General features: G+C 44.0%; 3 protein-coding genes across 11 annotated transcripts; 2 read left to right on the top strand and 1 right to left on the bottom strand.

Moving 5' to 3' along the window:
* Positions 1-7903: 7903 nt before the first annotated feature.
* Positions 7904-8751, top strand: LOC112589735 (uncharacterized). 3 transcript variants are annotated; one of them, XM_025304129.1, is made up of 2 exons: positions 7904-8315; positions 8446-8751. In XM_025304129.1, exons 1-2 carry the CDS (start codon positions 8021-8023, stop codon positions 8703-8705), a joined length of 555 nt encoding a protein of 184 aa, XP_025159914.1. In that variant the 5' UTR covers positions 7904-8020; the 3' UTR covers positions 8706-8751. The 3 variants fall into 3 exon arrangements, with proteins under 3 accessions (XP_025159914.1, XP_025159915.1, XP_025159916.1); XM_025304130.1 differs by having other exon boundaries at positions 7904-8306; XM_025304131.1 differs by having other exon boundaries at positions 7904-8303.
* Positions 8324-10450, top strand: Sap30 (SIN3-associated polypeptide 30). Its single transcript, XM_011154126.3, has 3 exons — positions 8324-9222; positions 9767-9994; positions 10228-10450. The coding sequence occupies exons 1-3, from the start codon at positions 9052-9054 to the stop codon at positions 10357-10359; spliced, it is 531 nt and encodes a 176-aa protein (XP_011152428.1). The 5' UTR covers positions 8324-9051; the 3' UTR covers positions 10360-10450.
* Positions 10451-11885: 1435 nt separating this feature from the next.
* LOC105191037 (high mobility group protein B2) lies at positions 11886-15910 on the bottom strand. 7 transcript variants are annotated; one of them, XM_025304098.1, is made up of 7 exons: positions 15736-15862; positions 15014-15086; positions 14009-14192; positions 13774-13886; positions 13544-13689; positions 13128-13302; positions 11886-13013 (listed from the first exon to the last, which is right to left on the bottom strand). In XM_025304098.1, the coding sequence occupies exons 3-7, from the start codon at positions 14127-14129 to the stop codon at positions 12951-12953; spliced, it is 618 nt and encodes a 205-aa protein (XP_025159883.1). In that variant the 5' UTR covers positions 14130-14192; positions 15014-15086; positions 15736-15862; the 3' UTR covers positions 11886-12950. The 7 variants fall into 7 exon arrangements, with proteins under 7 accessions (XP_025159883.1, XP_025159885.1, XP_011152430.1 ...); XM_025304100.1 differs by lacking the exon at positions 15014-15086 and having other exon boundaries at positions 14021-14192; positions 15736-15910; XM_011154128.3 differs by lacking the exon at positions 15014-15086 and having other exon boundaries at positions 15736-15910.
* Between the last annotated feature and the right edge of the window lie 7413 nt (positions 15911-23323).

Here is a 23323-nt window from a genome sequence, read left to right on the forward strand (position 1 = left end):
GCACGCACCGCATGCACGTATCGTACGCACGCGTTCAACACGCTCTCGCACTGTCACACACGACGGCGGTAGCGGCAGCAGCACACACGTCGCGCGTCCAGGCCGCGTTTTCGGGCCGGCTCGATGGTGGTACACCACTACAAACACCGTTTCACTGTGACTACTCGGCCCGCTCTCTCTTTCTCTCTCTCTCTCTCTCTCGGCTTCTTCTGCCCGTACTTCTTCTCCGCTCTCCTTACTTTCCTGCGAGTGCGTCGCGCGACAATCGCGCGAGATAACACCGTCGTAGGTGAATCAGAACGAGTTCGCGCGCGCGTTATTCCCGTGTGGAATAATATACGTACGTTATACTTGGGATGCGGTCTACTCGACGCTACGCTCGACCGTTCGTTAGCTCCGTGAGTAGGTACGGCGGCGGGCAGAGGAGGCGGCGGGGGGTGGACGGGTGGGTAGTAGAGGAGGGCGCTCTCTCTCCCCCTCTAGCTCTTTCTTTTTCCCTCTGTCTCCCCACCATCGACGTGGAGCAACGACGTCGAACGCCGCTCACGCCGCTTCGCGTCTCCCCTCGTCGTCTTTCTCTCTCGCCTTCTTTTTCGAAATCTCTCTCTTTCTCTCTCTCTCTCTCTCTCTCTCTCTCTCTCTCTCACTGCCCCTTCGTCTGTCTTCTCCTCGCGTCTCACTCTCCCGTCCCGCGACCAAGACTCGCTTGTTCGACTGCCAACGACACGGTGGTTCCTTCCAGCAACAACGGCGTCGTCGAAGGATACGAAGGCTCCTCTTAATACTGTGTCCTTGATACGATGCTGAAGAAACAGCAACAACAACAGTCCCCCGGCGATAACGACGCAAACCTTATGCTACGCGTCTACTTTGATTTCTTTCTCTCCTTCCTTCCTTCCTCGAATTTCGCTTTACACGCAACGACTCGTTCTTCCTCCGAACGATGCGATGCTTGCGAGCGCGACGCGAGAGACGACGCACCACGCGCGCGTTATACACACGGTGGCACACGGCTCGCTCGATTCACGCACGTTTGGTTTGGCGCGAGGCGAGGCGACGCGACGCAACGCGACGCGACGAAGCCGGTATCCGACGAGCACGCCGCTGACGATGACTATGGTACCGATAGTAGTACCAGTAGTAGTATCAGCAACAGCAGTGCGTTGTAATGGTGGTAGTAGTAGCAGTAGCAATAATAGTATTGGTGGTGGTGGTAGTAGTGGTGGTAGTAGTAGTGGGACGCGTAATAGCTTTTTCACACGGAGAGAAGCATACGCGCGCACGAGACTCGCTTCTCTCTCGCCACCGCGGACTCTAACACGCGACGTCGCGCACACACAGAGGGCGAACCTGGCGAGAACGAGCCGCCTGGACGCGCTTGTACGATCTATATCTTTCTCTCTCTCTCGCTCTTTCTCGCAGTTCCCCCTTCCGCCCCTTTACCACCACCTTCTCTACCGGGTGTCTCGTTCGCCGTTTCGTCTCGCCGTCTCTGTCTTTCTTTCCCTTCTCTATCTTGCTCGCTCTCTCACACTTGCTCACCAGTTCAACCTTCCTTCCAGCGGACGCCGGCAAACTCTCAGCGACGTTGCCAAGCACGCTTTCACCCGCCCGCTCACAAAGGAGAACCTAAGCGCGTCGGCCAATCGAATCGCACCGTGCCGCCGGTAGAGATGGCGGGAGTCCACCGATGTCGAACCACAGGCAACGTCGCTTTCTCTCTCTCTCTCTCTCCCTCCTCCTCCTCTCACACACACTCTCTCTCTCTCTCTCTCTCTCTCTCTTCCATTCCGTTCTCTCTACGTTCGTAGAGAATTCGAGAGCCGCGCGCGCGACTCTCCGTAGTCCCTCCAGTAAGGTAGACAGAGAAAGAGAGAAGAAGGGAGAAAAAGAGAAAGAGAAGGCATGTGAGCCGAGGAGGGAGGAGTGGAGAGAGAGAGAGAGAGGACGAACGACTGCGAACCCTTCTCTACCCTTGAAACTCGAGGTCAACTTTTAGGCAGAGAAAGAGAGGCACGCGGAAAGAGAAAGAGAGAGAAGGACGCATCTACCGCGGCCGACTGGCTGACTCCTCGTCGTCGTCGTTGTCGACGTCGTCGTCGCGCACTCTTTCTTCCGTTGACTTCTCTCTCTCTCTCTCTCTCTCTCTCTCTCTCTCTCTCTCTCTCTCTCTCTCTCTCTCTCTCTGATTCTCTCCCTCCCCCTCTTCCTCTCTCCTTTTTTCTACCCTTCTTAGTTTTGTTACACTGGTACGCACTCGCTAGCTCGCTAGCTCGCTGGAATTTGCCCCACATCGGAGAGACGCTTCCTGCTTTTCGTCCACCGCACGCGCCCTTTTTCCCGCTCATACGTGTACGTGTACGCGCGAAGAAGACGAGGACGAGGACACGCGTCGTCTGTCTTTACCGACCGGCGACGACAGGCTGTTCCTCCTCGTCGGTCGATACGGAAGAAACTCGGAGAGTCCACCGAAATTTTTCGTCGTGGAATGTATGCCGGAGAGGATCGAACTTTCTCGCGAGACTCCGGTTCACGCGAGCAGAAAGGACCGAGACCGGATTTACGTGGCCACATCTTCAGCGTCTTGCGTACACGCAAGGCGCCGCGCGCCATATTGGAAGAGATGTTCTTTTTTTCACTCAAATTTCCTACAATGTTGAATTTCTTATGGAGCTCGAGGAACCTTTCTCGATTGTACTCGTGTTACAACTTGGAGCCGCGATCAGTGGCTCGACTTGCTCTGTTCGACGAACAGCATCATTCATTCGTTCCTCTCCTCTTATACCCCTTGTTATCTCCTAACCGATGCAACACAGTCGCGCGATGATAGTCGCAAGAATGCGACATGTGCGCGCGCTTGCTCGCTCGCTCGCTCGACACATCCTCGCGTCTTCATCGCGTTTCTTCTCTCACGCGAAGTCGCGAATGTCGCGAATTCCGACTTGCGCGATTTGCTTGTTCGCGCAACCGGACGGAGATGAGCGGCGATCTGGAGGCACTCCTCGGGGGGAATGGCCGAAAATTTTTCCTGACCCCTTCCCAGGAACGCAATGCTTCTTTTTTCTTTCCCTTTCTCTCTCTCTCTCTCTCTCTCTCTCTCTCTCTCTCTCTCTCTCTCTGCCTCCCTCTCTTGCTCTGTCTCTATCTCTGATAGCACGCCAGGAAGATGAAATGAAAATGTATATCGCGGGACCTGTACGTCGGACCTGTCCTCCCCCGTCCCCTCGTCGCTCCTCGTTCACTTCTATATTCCGCGCCCCCCTTGCTTCCGCCCCCTCGGGCAATCCTCATCGTCGTGAGGCGGCGGGTGTGAGTCGGTGGTATAACCCGGCGCGCGAATCGAAGAGAGAGGAGAAGAGAACCGGGTCCGGGTCAATAAGACGCGCGAGCGAAAGAGACGGGGGAAAGCGAGGGAGACAGAGGCAGATAGAGGCAGCGGCATTGGCGAAAGGGGATAGGGGGTGAAGAGTGGGCAGCGGCAGAGGGGGGATTTATACGGGCGAGAGGGGGGAGAGAGAGAGAGAGAGAGAGAGGGGTGTGAGTGAGAGAAAGACGAAGAGAGACAAAGCCACCGCGCATTCCCAGGGCCCAGCATTGGCAACCTAACGAACGTACGAAAGTGGCGAACGACTCGAGGGGTCGCGAGAAAACCCCAACGGAACGGAACCGAACGGAAAGAAGCGGAAGAAAACCGGAAGAAGATGACACCGCGCGCGCTCTGGCAGTCGAGAAAGAGAACGTCAAACGAGCGCGCCGAGGAGACAGGAGAGAACAACAGGGAGAGATAAAGAGATAAAAGGGAGGAGAGATGTGAAACTCTCACGAGGACGACGGAATTCGAGTTAGCCGATCATGTTGGTACGGCCAACGACGACGTTAGCCGAACCGGATCCCAAGCCCGCCGATTCCGCTCGAGAATGTAGCCGTACATCGCGGGCGGAGAAAAAAGAAGACGCCAACGTGGCTAACGTTATAACGGAAAGCCGAAATGTGTCCGTTCAATTCGACTCGGAGGATCGAGTTCGACCGGAAGCCATCTAACGGGTGCTCGCTGCGGCGCGCGGTAAAAATCCCAATTTTTCGAGCCGCGCGTTTCAAACGGTAGGCCGCGGGGCTAACTTTCACCTCGATCCTACGCGGCGGCGGGTCGTGATAAAACACGCGAGAGAAGACGGCCGCTTTTAGAATTTTACCGTTAGAATTCCGAAGAGCCAATATCGAGTTAGTCGTTAGTTAGCGAGACAAGGGGGAAGCGCCCCCCCTCCTCAACTCGCGTTCGATTCTCACGATTTTCGACGTGCGCGCGCCGCGTACGCGCGCTTCCTCGAAAAATGTGCATCATAATTCTTTATCTATTACAATATGCTCGCGCCGGCAGCCAGCGAGACAGAAACAATGGCGGGAACCCTTCGGATCGTACCATCTGCCTTTCGAGGACCTCGAATCGTCGTGCCATGTGGCGCTACAATTGTCGCGCGCTCGGCTGCGGCCGGCGCGTACACTTTTGTACAATGGTCAGTTGAGAGAAAAAAATATCGCCACATAGTGCAAAGATATATAAATATATATATATATATATATGTACACATATATATATACATATACACAAGTACATATATATATATATCTTGCACTATAGTGTACTTTGTACCACGTATGTGTGTTATTTCGAAAATGCGTCTTCGAGCCGCGCTGCGATCGAGCCACCTATCGCTTCCTCCGGCGTTTCTCATTTAATTAACGCGCGATGCTATTTCTCGCGTTCGCTTTACTTTCTCTCATTCTGCTTGCATCTCCTTCGCTCTCGTTCTCCCCGCGAGAAGGTACCATTCGTCTTGTTTTCCTCCTGGCTCTTCATCACACGTTAGACTTCGTGGCATTTATTGCGGCCTCTCCTCCCGCCTTTTGCGCGCCTGGACTATTGTGTGCGAGCAATGGTTGACTTGCAATGGTGTACTTGGCTTTAAAAAGTCCGTATTTAAAATTGGAGATTCCGCGGGGCGGGACGGCCAAAAGGAAAACAGAGCGCGAGCGCGTTTACTCGCAAGAATGATGTAACTCTTAGATAACTCGTAACTTCAGCTCGTAATTCTTAGCACGTACATGCGGTAGAAAGCCGATTATCCGAAATGAACGAGACTCGAGGGCGGAGGGAGGGGGGCGAGAAGAGGGAGGACGATTTGTTCCGTGCGAGTGCTTTTGCGGATAATCGATCGAGAGAGGAGATGTTGCGCATCGAGTAAAAAAAATATTTGCGGCTGTGTGTTTTACTTTACGTAGACTATACCGCCGGCTTAGTCGATGAATATACAGTCGAGTTTAAGCTTCGTTAACGCTCGCTAGGCTTGAAACACCGCGAAGCACAACGCGCGCTCGTTTCTACAGGGTGTCCCGCTCGGACTCTGTCGAGATTCCAATCGGAAATCGAATGAGGCTTGGCACGGAGGCTTCAATGACCACGCAAGAAGTCTCGCTCGTAAATACAGCGATGATCGTAAATATACGGATAAATGAGAATGCAAATAAGCACCGAATCGTGAATATGAAAGCTCTGAGTTGATCGCGTATTTTGTCTTCTACTAACGCTTTTGTCTTCTACTAACTAATCAATGAGATATCACTTGAGACTTCTTTTTTTGTCGCAGAAGAGACGGACGCACAGAGTCAAATATCGGAATAAAAAAAAAAAAGATCGCCAGCGTTAAGGCAGCAGCTTTATTACGATCTCGAGCTATTAATGCTTTGATATCAACCTTTTCATGAATATGTGCGTACACGTGTGTGTGTGTGCGTGCGCGTGCGTGTCAAAAAATTTCGCGTACATTGGAAATCCATTTTCAACATTTTCGGGACAAAGGTCTTTCTGGCGAAAACGAACGCGATTCAATTATCTCGGAACAGAATACGTGACCATTTTCATAACCGCGGCTGCAAATATATCGCCAGGTATCGAAGCTATTATAATTCCAGCAGGATCTACGGGGTGGCGCATGGAAAACGCTCCGGCTCAGTGTCAGTTTCAACGGGAACCTTATCGGCGATGACAAGTTTTTCGCAGCGAAACAGACGGCAAAGAATATTTTCGGCGTATACTTGAACATCGCAGGAAATATTAATCAGCAATAATGACAGAATACGGCGAAATACACGCAAGGCCGAGCTACTTTTTCGCCTGCCTCATGCACATGCCTGTCGTCGAGGATGACGCACAGACCTCGCGCCGATCGTCGCGCGCGAGTTCGCGAGGTGATTTTTGCCTGTCCACCGCGTCGAGAGAAATCCTCATTACGAGATTAAACGAGATCGCGGGCGGAAATTCAATTCGTTGACGCGCACACGTCGCACGCGCGCCCGCTCGTCCGCCCCAGGACGTTCATCGATCTCGCGCATGTTTTCGCATTACGCAGCGCGTGAATACGTTATGCATCTCGGAGACGCGCGAGAGGCCGTCGGACGACGGACTGGCGAATAAAAACGTCAAGCGAGCCAAACGGCACGAGTGCTTTTGGCGCCTCCGCCACGAGCGCGCTCACGCCTCGCAGAGTGCGAGATGTACGATCGGTGAAGGAGGGATGCTACGTGTAACACTCTCTCTCTCTTTCTCTCTCTCTCTCCCTTCCTCGCTCGCTCGCTCGCTCGCTCGTTCACTCACTCACTCACGCTTTCTTTCTCTCTCTCTCTCTGTCTCCTGATTTCCGTCTATCTCTCAATCCTCCGTCCTGTTCCCGCCTACTCCGCGCGATCTATTTTGCTGAGCAATAACGAGCGCATGCATGATTACTGAGAAAAAATAATCCCATTGTTGGGCGGGAGGGAGACACTGAGCGAGAGAGCGAGAAAGAGAGAGAGAGAGATAGAGAGAGAGAAACAAGCATCGGCTCCGTCGACATCTTGAGGAGCCGAGTAACTAGCTGGCTAGCTCGCTCACTCTTGACAGCTTTCGAGAAGATTCGACCTACGGAGGCGGGAAAAGCACTCGCGAGAACATCCGGATATATCACGCCATTGGCATGGTGGTGACGCGCACGACGACCGAGAGCGACGATTCGTCGCGCGTTCCACGGCGGTGGCGGCGACGGCGACGGCGACGACGTCGACGTGCGCGCCGACTTCTTGGACGAGTGTCGACCACCGTTGTCACTGCGATGCAACGACGTTGGTCCAACGGGTCACGATGACAGACACTATGGGTGAGACGTGGACGCGCGCACCAACCTTGACGTTGTTGAGCGAGCGAGCGAGCGAGAGAGCAAGCGGGCGAGCGAGTGAGCGAGCGAACGAGTGACGACGGTAGCGGCCGCCTTGTTGCGGCTCTCGCCGCGATTCCGGCGTATCCGCGTCGCAGCGACGCGATGCTCTCGCCGTACACGTCGTTCGCTTGCTCGTCGTGCGAGATTACGACGCGCGACGCAACCGAGAGACGCGTAGGCGCACAGCACGACACGACGCGACACGGCACGTCCACCCGGGCAGCCATTTGCTGCCGTGTGACGGTTCTACGGAAATAAAAGGTATACGTACGCGAACGCAGCACGGTAGCAGGCCACGGCCAGCGGACGAGCTCGTGTTGGGCGGGTCGCGCGGCGTGGACGAACGGCTGGTGAACACGCAACGCGCCTGGCGAATCTGTCAACGCGCGATGACGAAAATATTTTGGATTTTTCTTACCTGAATATTCGGGATCCACAACGGCTAAAAGGATTCTCTCGGCTTCGAATATCGCGACCCCACGCTACTCGTGCGGCATACGGACAGCGTACGGGGAAAATCTCCATTACTATTGGCTTATTTCAGATAAGCCGCAAAAAGTAAGCCAATCAGCGCTTACCTTTTATGTTTTGGTGCGTTTCTTTTTCGCCCCCACCAGATAAAATGTCGGCCGGGCAAAAGAGCGGGAAAATGTGTGAGTGCGAAGTCGATCGTGGGACGGCGTACGCGGACGCGTTTGCACCTTTCGCGGTGGCCTCGTCGAAGATTGACACGTCGGTCGACTGAGGCCGTGTGTCTTGGCTTATTTCGCATGACGACGTGCCCGTACGGCCGAGTACGCGGAAACGTTGAGGTTAGGCACTGTTTCTATAGCAGATGGAGCCAGCAACCCGGGAACGTCGCGGTGGTGACCTACGCAGGGTCGCTAACTACGCGCGGGAAGGACACCAACGCGAGCCAAGTGAGACCCGACATCTGTGGGTCGCAGGAATATATCACCAGAGGAAGAATCGATATAAAAGTGGAGTTTGCAGGCTTGCGTCTCGCTCTCGACGAGGGATCAGCGATGACGTATCTAGCTACTTGCAGGATCCGTGGTATTACCGGTGTGAAAAAGATCGGGGAGCGTCCGTCCGAAACAGCGGACGGACGCTCAGCTCAGTTGTGTGCAGACCGCACATCGGGGTTGCTCGTATCGCTTGCGCGAGCTTTGTAATTATTGTCACATTCTTTCAGATTCGTCCATACGATATTCCTACGATATTACGATAGAACAGATCAAGCGCGAGCAACGACGGTCGTGCTCCGCAGCGAAGAGCTGTTGTTGCGTGTCGAGTATCGGTATATGGCGAAAATCCGGCATAGCACGAGGGACAATCGTCAACGGCGTAGTAGGAACTCTCCACATTCTACAGCGTTGTTCGCTTCCGACGGTCGAGCGTGCGGTCGTCGATCGAGCGAGACGCGAACTTGTCGAGTCTGGTTGCGGATTTTAATCCCGGCTCCCCGTTGTACCTCGTGGCGTCCCGCTGAGTGTCAGTTCGCCGAGCATCCATACGAGGAAGCACACGTTGGCCGGTAGACGAGCAGCGTACGAGCATCAGGAACGACGCGGCACCTCCGGCCGCGATTGACTACGAATTCGCTGAGCGTAGGACGGAATTATGTGCGACAGCGAGCCACGCAGAGCTTGTTATCAGTGTCGTAACGTAATCGGCTGTTGGCCGATTGACTTTTGATACGAGCACATGTGGAGAATCATCGTCGACAGTACCAACGGATACGCAGCGAGGTAATCGGCAACAGCACACCGTCGTCGCACATCGTCAGTAACGAAATAGAATGAACGGATTCAGCACCGGCGAGGAGGACTCCAGAGGAGCGGCCGATCAGATTTGTTGTCTCGTTGACGAGGGCGAGCGATGTTCCCGCCCGGCTGGCAACGCGTCCTACAGCAAGCGAATCCAGAAGACCGTCACACAACGACGGCTCAAGCTCAATCTTGATCACATGGTGTGTAATCACACACGTACATATACGTCATACGCGATATATGTGCAGTAAACACGATAGCTTATTCCTTTTTGAATACGAGCGCTATATTAAGAAGCACGAGAGGTACGCATAGGGAGTGTGAAAGATACGCTCCAAAGATTTATTTTACGTTAGAAATTTTACTCCGCATGTATTTTTTACAAGCACAGAGATGCCGGTTTTTACCAATAGAAGCGATTTCTGAATTTTTACAATTGGCATGTTATTGAAGTTTATAATTAAAATTGATGACCAAAAAAACGTCTCTCTTAAACGTTTAAACATTGAACGGCAAATAGTAGAAATTTATCGATAAAATTCTGGTTATACAACAATTAGTTACTATTTTAGCAATTAAATAACGAAATTTATCATTAAACAGGTTTTTTAATTTTGTAACCTTTCCAAAATTGAGAACTTTTATAACTGAAAACTGAAAAAATAAACATGGCACTCCTACCACAAGTTATATTTAATAGAAGATAATATATGTAAAAACATCACATCTGTATGTTATACTTAGGCACGTCACATATATATCTGCGACTACCATAAACAAGTGATTCAGTGTGCAAGAACCAAACAGCAACAGCAACGCAGACGAAAAGATTCTGAAGAAGATTCTGGTGAGACTGATAATGATCTTCCAGAAGTTGATCTATTTCAATTACAAGTTGGCACTCTGAGGCGATACAAAAGGCACTATAAGGTTTCTACTCGCCCAGGACTCAATAAGGCTCAGTTGGCAGATGTAAGTATGATTCTACTTTTTAATTATTTCATTTTGATAAAAAAACTACCTTTCATAGAAATATGTCATTGAAGTTACAAACAAATGAGTATATAATTAAATAACTCAAAATAGACACAAATATATAATATAAATATATAAATACCCTTCTTCGTTAGATATTTTCTATGAAAAGTTCTTTCTGTGGCAATGCAAGTCTAAATAAACTCACTTATATCAAATTTGTGTTGCAGACCCTTATGAAACATTTCAAGACCATCCCAGTTGTAGAGAAGGAAGCCTTGACTTTTTTCATATATACAGTCAAGACCAATGCGAACAAGCTTGATCAGAAAAACGGTTTAAGTAGTAGCGACACAACATAGCCCGACCAATGGGATTTCTCTATCTTAATATTACTACTTAATTATATAAGTTATCTAATATCATATCCATTTCTACTTGTTAATATATACTTATTTTATAAGAAAAATATGTATAGAAATATATATGTATATAATATAATAGCGTGTCATAATTCTGCATATATATTATAAATATGATATATCATATATGAAGTATAATGTATATATGTGTATATATATATATATGTATATTCCTAAAGAAAAAAGAATATATATATACATATGTATGTATATATACACGTGTGTATATTTTAACATCACAAGAATGCTTATTATTCTTTCACCTATTCTTTTCAATAGATTTAGGTTTCATATCCGAGATACAAATTTGTAACATACAAACAATTTGCATCTAATTGTAAAATTTATTTTTAGATTCCTATAAATTTCCATGCCTTTAAATAATAAGAACTATGTTTATAAGCTATGGAAAATGTAATTTAAACTTGGACTTAGAAATGAAAGTAATCTTAAATTTATATTAAAAGAAAAATAAAAATTATATCCACAATCAGAAATAAATTTTTCAAGCCAATAAGAAGCATAATGCAGAATGATGATGTTGCGAATAATTCCTTCTGTGATAGGATAATATACTTCGATACTTTGTCGATATTATCGCCCTATTGCAAAAAAAACTGTCCACAATCATTCTATGTAGCTCACATTGACTTGAAAGATTTATATTTCTGATAAAATATCTGTAAATATCTGAAAATTATATCTTTCTGTAGCTTTATAACATGTGCAATTTATATTTTTACAAAGCTTTATTTTTATATTATATATTTATATAAAAAGAATATAAATTTAAAACAATTTGAGAATATAAGCAATTTAATTAAATTCTCAGAAGTGTGTGTGTGTGTGTGTATATGTGTATGTATGTGTATGACAATTACGAATCAACAATCAAAAAATTTCTATATATATTTCTCACATACTATAATATATAAAACTAATTTACGCATTTTATATGGATATATTTTTATCTTTATTGAAAAAAGAAAAAATACATAGAATATATGAACCGTTGTATCGGGGTTTCAGTATTTTTTTCCCGATTTATATATATATATAATCTTACAAATATATGTGATTACAGACAAGACTACGCTCTGTACAACGTTTGCTCTATTCGATATTTACTATAACATATTCTCTTCTGCATGTTTATCTTTTCTTTTTGTTCCTTTCTCGTTATGAAAGTAATGTTATGAGGGTATGTATTATTGTTATTATTATGATTATTATCACTAATTAACTAATCGATCGAGTTAATTTTAGCATTCAACTCTGTATTTAAATTTCACAAAATTCAAAATAACCCATGTATGTGAAAATAAACATCATTACAAAAAGCAAGAATGATTTCTGATGAACTTGTCACATGAAAAATGTCTGTAATGTGAGTATGTATTTTTATCAAATTAAAGACTTCGATGAGTTCAATGCGTTTTGGAGATTGAACCATGAGAAACAAGGTCTTATATTGGACATTGCATTTTATTAACTTGCAAGAAAGCACAAGGATTATTAGAGTATATACGTGGTATCAAAATATGAACTCAACGAAATTATATGGATATATTAATTTCAGTGTCATACACAATAGAATTACCTTGCAAAGAACAGAAGCCCGATTAAAACGCGACCAAATTGCATCGTTTTGCACACACATTTCTCCTTATTGCTTCTCCTGATTAAGCTCTCTTATTCATTTAACTTATTACATATCAGCAAAACATTCTACCGTTAATTCTAATAACGTAATGCGGTGCGGTATACAATTTCTTTATCGTCATTACTCTCAAACATTACCAGTATCAGTTATGATTACATCGCTATTCAATATTAATGTAGCACAGTAGCACTATTGTTATTTGAATTATTTACCATTACTTTTACTATCGCTAGGATTTGTTATATATCTCATATTAGATTTTGTCGATAAATGTATACAGGATGCCATAGGTTTTATCAGTCAAACTGTGCTAACGCATTTTATAGTTAAAAATATATGAGGTGACTATAAAAGTTTTTTATTAAAAAGTTATAACAGAAATACAAAATAGAATAGCATTCTATTTTATATAACATTTTTTTCTTCTTACTCGTAAAGCATGTTGGCACAGTTAGATCAACAAATCCTAAAAAAAGCATCCTCCATATATATATATATGTATGTATATGTATTTATATATTAGCACACGTTAGTCATGTATAGTAGTAATAGCCCTTGCGTGGTAGAAGAATTCATTATAAAATGGAACTCATTTCATCGAATCTATCTCGCCTATTTGTCACACTACGAGTAAATATGAATCGAATTTTTGCACGTTAAAAGAATGAATTTTTTTCTGTTACTTTTCAACAGTGTACATAATATATACAACGATGGACAGTAATACTAGGTTAGTAAAATCATAGAATTCTTGCAAATGCCAAGAATACAAGTATTCGAATGAGAGAATATAAGTAATCTTTCCTTCTCTTGTTCTTCTCAACCGTCCTGTGTATGTGAAGGTGAATATGCATATGTATATATTCACTTATACAGTCCCAACTTCTTCAGGGTCGTAATTTTTTACTCTCTTATTGTACGCAATTATTTCCTGCACATTAAAATCCTCGAAATAATATCCCATCGAATTTGCATGTTTCATGGACAAAAATAAGCAACTTTAACGTATAAATACAGTATATATATCGTAAAATATGCAACGTACCCTTTCATATCGGGCTCTATCTTCCTCCGCGATAGCCATGTACTTAGACTTAGTCTGCAGGTCTGTACTCATCCACAATTTTCCTAATTCCTTCGCGATTTCGCCTACTCCCATCTCAGGGTGCAATTCCCTCATCTTGCTGCGCAGCTCTTGGCAAAAGTAGAAGAATGCTGACCTATGATAATACATTGATACAAGAGTACATTTCTGAAGTGAAATTCCACCTTTGACGTTCATGTAAGCAGACACCTAAGAGAATTTTGAGGCTTTCTAATAGATCTTCCATTCTTTATAATGTTGATTTCTCTTGTAACGCTTTTATACTTTGACTGTGTCCACGCAGACGGCAAGTTCTTTCCGAAATTGAAAACTGAAATCTAATAAAAAGTCAGGACATTTTTTAAGTGGCTACGTACAGCGCCCGTTTCGGTGCGTCCTTGTCTCTGTATCTCTTTGTTCCTCTACGCGTCGGCCTCTCTGGCTCCTCATGACCGGTGTAATGTCTATCATAGTAATACATCTTCTTGTTATTACAATGTGCACCATCTTCTAAATGCACAATCTACAAAGTACATTACTTTTAGTTAGAAGTATCATATGAACATGATCAGCATCGTATGTATTATACTAGCTCTAACAATTGTACCTCGTTCTTTACTGGAACTGTGCCGATGATGAAATTCTTACTCTGGGCATTAGACCACTTGGCCTGATGGGATACACTGGACACATTTTGCTTCATTGCACCTTCTGCACATTCTAAAAAAAAGCCATATAGAAAAGAGGAAAAACTATAAAATGGAAGATAATTGTAAGATAAAGTTGATAGAGTAAAGTAACTTTAAAATATACAAAATTGATACAACTATGCAACTATTTACCAATGGCTGTACCTGGTTGCATATTAGTCTGGCCAACAATCATGGCATCTCTCATTCCCGAATTTAAAGAGCTATCGCCAGTTTTCGTGAGATAAACATTCTTCCTGTCTGATGACTCCATTACTGATTTCGATTGTTTACTTTCTCTTATGCGATTCAAGAGATAAGGCTCGATTTATTAAAACTATACATGCAAAAGAAGAACACCAAATTACTCCTTGTTAATATCTTAGTCAAGATTCAATCGCAAGAGAAACAGTCGTCAGCTTCGAGTACGTCGCAAACGATCGGCTTAGTCCAGACAGCGCTTAACGACGTTGAACCGTCAAAATGTCCCATTAAGCTAAGTATAATAAAAATACAAAAAAATAATGATATACAGTTACAAAAGTTAAGATACGTTTTCATCTTCATTAACGTATTGTCCTTGAAACTAATGTCCGAATATTCTTGTCGAAGAATACAAAGCCGCGACGCCATGTATCGTGCATAGCATTATTTGTCCATAATGGTCCATAATGGGAGAGCAGTACTGTCACCGCTTCTCACACGTTTTCCTTTTCTTTCTTTCAAAAGATACGAACCGATGAATATCGCTAATGCAGCATATCGCTAACGCCGCGGTATTCCGTACTACGTTGACGAGTATTTGTCGGTGTGGAATTTCAGAAACCATCATGTGTTAGCGTAGCGACGAGCTAATGAGACACTGCGGCTTTCGATTTCCGCAAAATTACCGACAAAGATCGTTAACAGAATATGGAATACTTCTACTTTTGCACAGCAAAACATCGCGTTGTCCGGGGATAGTTTTGCCGAGCGTCGCAAACGGAAACAGCGGGAGAAGGCGGCGGCGGCGGCGGCGGCAGCGGCGGTGACGAGCTCGCATTCGCAAAGGAACAGTGGCCGACGCGAAGGTACCGAGTCCCCTCTCTAACATGCAGTCTCTAATTTTACAGATATTACAAGCCTTAGATACAACACGAAAAGCCTGCGAGTACATACCTAGGTGGCAATTATTATCGCGCCTCAAGACAGAGCATCATATGTATACGGGAGTATTCGTCACGATTGTCCACTGCTGTCGCAAGCGAGAAACAGAGATGGAAAGAGAACGAAAGGTTGTGTATGTGCGTGCGTATGTATGTATGTATATATATGTGCGTGAGCGAGAGAATAAGAGAGGGGAGAGATAAAGAGACACGACGGTTCGATCGTTCCGGTCGGATCGTCGAGTTTCGACGTCGCGCGTCGCGTTTCACGTCGCGATCGTCCGCGGAGATTGCTGACGACGACGGCTGTAATCACCACGCGAAACGATGCGCAAAGCGAAAGCTTGAGAAGCAAAATGAAGATATATATATATATATATAGAAAAAAAAAGAAAACTAGCGGATTAGATATGGCAGTGCGTTGGCGTGACGTATTATACGCGCATGGATATGTACATATATACACACTCCATGTATCTGTGTGTGTATATATATATATATATATATGTGCACACGGCTGGATAAACGCGCGACCGTGCGTACACGCGCCGTACGAGTTTTTTTACTTTCGATCTTGGGACTCGGTTCATTCGCGCGTGCCTGTCAGACGCGTCGTTCACGCTAATGGCATTTTCGCAATGACGACGAACCCAACGCGACGACGGCGGCGGCGATCTTTGGTACGACGACGGCAACGCGTCTCGCGGCTGCCGACGCTCGTACATGGATACGTACGCCCAATCGTCCGTACGGAACAATTCACGCGTTGCGCTGCGCGAACTCGAAGCACCAGCGTTCGACACCGCGATCTCGCGTTCTTATGGTGTACGACCTAAGGGCGTCGTTTCGAACCCCGCGACATCGATTCTCGCGCCATGAGCCGTGCGATTCGCCGTACCATCATGAGGGATTCGCATGAAGGATGTGCGATCTGCGTGTGTTAAAGGCGACTTTCATTAAAGCCAGCAGCACACGGTGCTTGTTTTCGTGCTGGATTGTTGGATGAAAATACTGCGTTCTGATTGGTGCATTTCCGAAGATGGATGGAAATGCACCAATCAGAATGCAATATTTTAGATGACGGCAAGGTCACCTGAAATTTCGAACTCTTCTTTCTCCATCTCTTCTTCGACAGCAATTTTAAGCCCTGTTCCACAAATTCGAGTTTAAACCAAGCTTATCTGAACAGCTGTTAAGCCCGTATCAGATTATGGATTGGGATTGAGATTGGATTGAAATTTGACCAATTGGAAAAAAGAAAATAATCTCAAATATAATAAACTTAGCCCTGATTGGTTAAATTTCAATCCAATATTCAATCTCAATCCGTAGTCTGGTACGGGCTATTCCGAAAATTATTATTTATTAAAAATCTCCTTTGATCAAATAAATTTTAGGTGTATGGAAAATGCTTGCAAAAGCAAATGTTTTCAGACTGAATAATATATCATGTCACGCGATCGCTGCAGTTAAGCTAAGACTCCATGCATGCGGTGAGCTGCGGCAAATGCTGCGATGACCAATCAGGAGGGAGGCGCAAGTCCGGTTGCGGCAAGCTCCGGCATGTGTCTGTCTCCTGATTGGTCACCGCAGCCGTTTGCCGGAGCTCACCGCATGTATGGAGTCTTAGCTTTAGTTAGACAAGGATAGCACACCGACTAGATACTATAGCCGTGTTCCAAAATTTACTGCCAGTACTGAAAATATATATTTTGTGTCACGCAAACTGTAACTTTTCAACGCTGGGAGTGAATTTTGGAACACGGCCTATAAAGACTGTTGGTCTTATGGGATTTAGCCATGGACATAGGAATAAAGCCCATATCAGACTATGGATTGGGATTGAAATTGGATTGAAATTTGACCAATTGGAAAAGAGAAAATAATCTCAAATATAGTAAATTTAGACCTGATTGGCTAAATTTCAATCCAATACTCAATCCCAATCCGTAATCTGATACGGGCTTAAGGAGATGGAACAATAACCCGAACTTACGGGTAACGGGAGAGAAGCCGCTGCGCGGCGAGGGAGCTATAGTCACATGGTACATTTGGTGCCGCACAGATAATTGGCTACATAATACTTATAAAGCAATGATTGTTTATAAATAAATGCGCAAAATATAAGAAATATTATGTTAGCAATTGTATATGTGTGGTAGGATATTTAAAGTAAAATGTTTTACTTATAAATCAATATACCAAGTTTTTCCAAAATAACGGACCCTTCCCCTCTATCTCAGAATCTATGTATTATAGGGAAAAATGACTCGAACAAAAGTTTTAGGGTTCGTAAAGTTCTATTTTACTAGTTTTTAGACTTTCGTGGCCATTGATACAATCAGAGTGTGTTTCTTCCGGATGAATACCGCGTCATAATTCAGCTTTGTACCGACGTTTCGCAAACATTGTAGCTTGCATCATCAGGGCTAGGAGCCCCGATACTGAGTCTTCCTGGTTTGTGGTTGTCCTTATATACTCTTCCATTCTTCTAAGTGGGGGTTAGGAGAAATGGGGAACGGGGTGAGGGAAATGTTTCGACCAATCATATTAATTAGCCAGCTGATCAATTAAAAAACCGGGAGGACAGCGTGTCAAATAGGGTTCACCATTTTTAATTGACTAACTGACCAATTAATATGATTGGTCGAAACATTTTCCTCACCCCGTTCCCGATTTCTTGCAACTTCTACTTAGAAGAATGGAAGAGTATATAAGAACAACCACAAACCAGGAAGACTCAGTATCGAAGCTCCTAGCCCTGATGATGCAAGCTGCATCATCGAAATGTCGGCAAAAAGCTGAATTACGATGCGGTATCTATCCAGAAGAAATACACCCTGAAAGTTTTATTTGTGACCTCAAATTTGACCTTGAAGGTCATTTGAAGGTCAACTTGCGTTTTTTAAATGAGAATTCCTATTTTTTATTACACTGCTTTTTTCTAACAATTAATTTGAACAACTTTTGTTTAAAACATTTCTTTATTTGCCTAATATTTTTTAAGATATTTGAGGAAAACTTGATAACTTTTTCAATATTTAACTTACGATATCTCACTAACTATTTGTCGGAAGAAAAAGTGGTACTAGACTTTTCTACTCTATTTAATCTCAAGAATATATTGTTATAATAACGCCCTGACTTTTGTTAACTTATCGACATTTGAAAATTTCAAAATCATTAAATTAATAAAAATCAGGGCACTATTATAACAATATATTCTTGAGACTAAATAAAGCAAGAAAGTCTAGTACCACTTTTCTTCCGATAAATAGTTAGCGAGATATCGTAAGCCAATATTGAAAAAATTATCAAGTTTTCCTTAAATATTTAAAAAAATATTAGGCAAATAAAGAAATGTTTTAAACAAAAGTTGTTCAAATTAATTGGTAGAGAAAAATAGTGTAATAAAAAATAGAAGTTCCCATTTAAAAAACGCAAGTTGACCTTCAAATGACCTTTAAAGTCGAGATTGAGGTCAAATTTGAGGTCACAAAAAACAGAACCTTATAAACCCTAAAACTTTTGTTCGAGTCATTTTTCCCTATATAATGCATAGATTCTGAGATGGGGGAAGGAGGTTTGTTACTTTTAAAACACTTGGCACATTAAAATATTAATAGTGTTATATAAATATATGTCATTAGATGTCATTAGATCAAAGATGTCAGAAATAAATGATAAAAGAGTACGTATAAATTTGAGAACTGTGGAATATTTCTAAATGTATTTAATTTTACAAATATATACCCAGATAGCCAAACCTGCGCGAGCAGATTTCGAACAAAGCCTGCTATCATAGTTTGATGGCAAATAGGCAACAAATTTAACGCAGAATTTGTTATATCAAATTATGCCGCCAATCTGCGATCAAATATGCGCCAGATCATGCTGTCGGATATTTGACGGCAGATTTGTAGCAAAAATCGCGCAAGACTTGCAGTAATTTGATGGCAGATTGGCGGCAGAAACCGAGCAAACTCTGCGCGCAGACTCTACGCGTAGTTTGGCAGCAGGACCTGCGCGGTTTTTGCCAACAATCTGCTTGCACGGCCTGTCGCACAGGTCCTGTCGACAAAATACAAGCCTAATGAGGACACAAATGACTATGGTTTTGATGTAGAGATCTGATCGAAATTGGCGTCAATCTGCACGCATTCTGCTAGCATTTTGCTTACTGGGTAATAAATGTAATAAGTTTTGCAATAGTACTATTTAAAGAAATTTGTAAATAAATAAAATGCCACTATGTAGAAATAACTGGAAGAGTACTTTTACTTCGTTGCACGTAAAAATTGTGATTTAATTAGTTTTGTAATTACATATCATTTGCCAGAAGAAATATATGTTCACAGTTTTGATATCAAATAATCAAAACTTTTTCATAAAACTTAATTCGGAATATCACAATATTGCTAATTCATATCAACCTATGTAAAATGTATATGTATATAATAAATGTGTTCCCATACAGCACAGATCATTGCAACAACATTGTAGCAACGTTGCAAATTGTAATACAATATTACGAAGACATTGCAGAGATATAGATTCGCAAAATACTTTGTAGCAACATAACATTAATATTTCCGAGACATTGCAGAGACATTGCAAATCGAAATTCCATAATTTTTAATACACTCATTGAATATTATATGCGTCGCGTGTTGCATCGCGTATCGCGCTGGTTGCAAGAGCCATTGGTTGCGTTCTGATCATATTCACTACGCAATGAATATCGGAACTCAGGCTATTATAGCGTAGCTGCGTCATTGCACCTGCACTCTTTAATCTGACGCAAGCGTGGGCAACTAGGATTCAAGGTTGACCGCTTGACAGCTAAGCGCGTGCGAGAGCGGAGAGATTCGTTCATTTACAATTATCGCAAAAGATAGACGTCCTGCACGTTTCCTTCGCGTTAACTGTGATTTGCCTAGTCAGCCTACTATATATACAGGGTGCACGATTTATCTGAAGACATTGAAATATCTCGAGAACTATGCATTGGATAAAAAAAGTGGTTAATGAAAGTTGTTAGTCTCGAAGGGGGACATCCAATGATACCAAACTCGACCTTCCACCCCACCCCCTGGGGGTGGGGGTTGGAGGCAACTTTGAAATCTTAAATGGAAACCCCCATTTTTTACTGCAGATACGGATTCTACGCCACAAAATACGTAAATTTTGTCCGAAACTTTTTTTTTATTCGTGATAGATGGCGCTGTAATCGCAAAAAATTATATTTTACGCAATTCTCCAGAAATGATCATTGGATTGAGAAATAAAAAATACCTGTTCAATATTTTTAAAGAACATAATAAAAGTTATTCCCCCCCCATCCTCTCGGGGTAGGGTGGGTGGTAACGTTCAAATCTGCATGACGGTTGCCCAGCGCATAACTCAATAGCAGCACGGGAAGTATTAGACCGTGATTACAATGGTCGGTGGATTGGCAGAGGTGGCCCGATTAATTGGCCTGCTAGGTCGCCTGATTTGACATCGCCGGATTTCTTTCTGTGGGGTTACCTAAAAGATAAGGTTTATCAACAAGTGCCAACAACTCGTGAAAACATGGTAGAACGCATAAGAAACGCTTGCGCTGAAACTCCCGCAGATATGCTTCTATCCTGTGTACAGTCATTTGAAAAAAGGATCAATAAGTGTATTGAAGTTGAAGGTAAAAATTTCGAACACTTACTCTAATTAATTGAACAGTGAGAGACAACGGGACTCACATTAAAAAAGCACCCCGATCTGTGAAGGGAACATAAAACTACTACGTCTTCGTCGTTGTTCCTGTGTAACGCTAAAAGTAGTTTCCCTAAAAGCTAAAAGCTAAAAGAAGTAACGTTAAAATCTCAAATGGGGACCCACATTTTTCATTGCAGAATTAGATTGTACGTGAAATTTTTATTGAAACAATTTTTTTCATTCGTGATAGATAGCGTTGAATTCTTCCGAGAAACTACTTTTAGCGTTACACAGGAATAACGACGAGGACGTAGTAGTTTTATGTTCCCTTCGGGTGCTTTTTTAATGTGAGTCCCCTTGCCTCTCACAGATCGGGGTGCTTTTTTAATGTGAGTCCCCTTACCTCCCACTATTCAATTAATTACGAGGGCGGTCCGATAAGTACTTAGCCTCACCGCCCGATGGCGCCACTATCGCAAGAGAAATTTACTATCGTGTAGTACATTCTCGTAGACGGCTACTGTCGAAATTTCAGCCGAATCGGACTCGTAGTTTTGTTTTGACCGCGTGTGGAAGCGGGCGTGTCCGCGGATTTTAGAAAAATGGAAAAAGAGCAATATCGGTCGATGATTCGATTCTTGTTTTTGGAAGGGAAATCGCGCAGCGAAATCAAAGAGCGCTTGGATGCTGTGTACGGTGACTCTTCTCCTTCGATGGCAACCGTCAAAAATTGGTTTAACGAGTTTCAACATGGTCGCACGTCGGTTTTTGATGAGCCACGCCCAGGTGTCCCGAAAACGGCTACCACGGAGAATAACATGACAAAAATCCACGATCTCGTATTGGCAGACCGCCGATTGAAGGTGCGCGAGATAGCTGAGACAGTAGGCATCTCAAAAGACCGCGTGGGTCATATCCTGCATGAAATTTTGGGCATGAGAAAGCTGTCGGCGCGATGGGAGCCGCGTTTGCTCACTCCGGACAACAAGCGCAACCGTGAGACCACTTCAGAGCAGTATTTGACGCTGTTTAAGCGCAATCCGAAGGAGTTTCTGTATCGTTTCGTGACCGTCAACGAAACATGGATCCACTGGTACACACCAGAGACCAAGGAACAGTCGAAACAGTGGACTTCACCGGGCGAACGTGCTCCGAAGAAGGCGAAGACTGTCCTATCGGCCGGAAAGGTGATGGCCACCGTTTTCTGGGATTCACAAGGTGTGATCTACATCGACTACCTGGAGAAGGGCAAAACGGTTACAGGGCTGTACTATGCCGAATTATTGGGCCGATTCGACGCCGAATTGCAGAAAAAACGGCCTCATTTGGCGAAGAAAAGTGTTCTTCCACCATGACAACGCACCGGCTCACACCTCCGCCCTCGCCACGGTCAAATTGGTCGAATTGGGCTACGAACTGCTGTCCCATCCACTGTATTCTCCAGATTTGGCCCCGTGCGACTTCTTTTTGTTTCCAAACTTGAAAAAGTCACTCGCCGGACAGAAATTTGAGTCGAATGAGGAGGTCATCGCCGCCACGGAGGCCTACTTTGCAGACCTCGAGAAAACGTATTTTTCAGACGGGTTAAAGAAGTTGGAGCATCGCTGGGTCAAGTGTATCGAGCTAAAAGGAGACTATGTTGAGAAATAAATCGCCACTTTTCCAAAATTTTCGTTTTTCTTTTGTAGGCTAAGTACTTATCGGATCATCCTCGTAGAGTAAGTGTTCGAAATTTTTATCTTCAACTTCAATACACTTATTGATCCTTTTTCAAATGACTGTACACAGGATAGAAGCATATCTGCGGGAGTTTCAGCGCAAGCGTTTCTTATGCGTTCTACCATGTTTTCACGAGTTGTTGGCACTTGTTGATAAACCTTATCTTTTAGGTAACCCCACAGAAAGAAATCCGGCGATGTCAAATCAGGCGACCTAGCAGGCCAATTAATCGGGCCACCTCTGCCAATCCACCGACCATTGTAATCACGGTCTAATACTTCCCGTGCTGCTATTGAGTTATGCGCTGGGCAATCGTCATGCAGATTTGAACGTTACCACCCACCCTACCCCGAGAGGATGGGGGGGGGAATAACTTTTATTATGTTCTTTAAAAATATTGAACAGATATTTTTTATTTCTCAATCCAATGATCATTTCTGGAGAATTGCGGAAAATATAATTTTTTGCGATTACAGCGCCATCTATCACGAATAAAAAAAAAGTTTCGGACAAAATTTACGTATTTTGTGGCGTAGAATCCGTATCTGCAGTAAAAAATGGGGGTTTCCATTTAAGATTTCAAAGTTGCCCCTAACCCTCACCTCCAGGGGGTGGGGTGGGAGGTCGAGTTTGGTATCATTGGATGTCCCCCTTCGAGACTAACAACTTTCATTAACCACTTTTTTTTATCCAATGCATAGTTCTCAAGATATTTCAATGTCTTCAGATAAATCGTGCACCCTGTATAGTTAAATAAGTATTTATCTAATAATAGGAGTTTACTGTGTGATCTCCGGACATAAAGATTATCCCGACAACCAAGCTGTTTCCAATAATTAACCTCCTTCCTTATGAAAAAAAAATCCTCAATTTTGGGTATTAACACTCAAAAAATGCTTAAAGTTGTTCA

The sequence above is a fragment of the Harpegnathos saltator genome, unplaced genomic scaffold, assembly GCF_003227715.2.
Source record: "Harpegnathos saltator strain DR-91 unplaced genomic scaffold, Hsal_v8.6 scaffold59, whole genome shotgun sequence".
Lineage (NCBI taxonomy): Eukaryota > Metazoa > Arthropoda > Insecta > Hymenoptera > Formicidae > Harpegnathos > Harpegnathos saltator.

Bases quoted from the DNA above. Each gene is read 5' to 3' on its own strand.
- LOC112589735 (XM_025304129.1), top strand. From the start codon at position 8,021: ATGACGACGTGCCCGTACGGCCGAGTACGCGGAAACGTTGAGGTTAGG. The intron at 8,316-8,445 runs GTGTGAAAAAGA...ACATTCTTTCAG, and splicing joins CAGGATCCGTGGTATTACCG to ATTCGTCCATACGATATTCC.
- Sap30 (XM_011154126.3), top strand. From the start codon at position 9,052: ATGAACGGATTCAGCACCGGCGAGGAGGACTCCAGAGGAGCGGCCGAT. The intron at 9,223-9,766 runs GTGTGTAATCAC...TGTTATACTTAG, and splicing joins AGCTCAATCTTGATCACATG to GCACGTCACATATATATCTG. The intron at 9,995-10,227 runs GTAAGTATGATT...TTTGTGTTGCAG, and splicing joins ATAAGGCTCAGTTGGCAGAT to ACCCTTATGAAACATTTCAA.
- LOC105191037 (XM_011154128.3), bottom strand. From the start codon at position 14,129: ATGGAGTCATCAGACAGGAAGAATGTTTATCTCACGAAAACTGGCGAT. The intron at 13,690-13,773 runs GTACAATTGTTA...TGTACTTTGTAG, and splicing joins CAGTTCCAGTAAAGAACGAG to ATTGTGCATTTAGAAGATGG. The intron at 13,014-13,127 runs GTACGTTGCATA...TTTAATGTGCAG, and splicing joins ATAGAGCCCGATATGAAAGG to GAAATAATTGCGTACAATAA.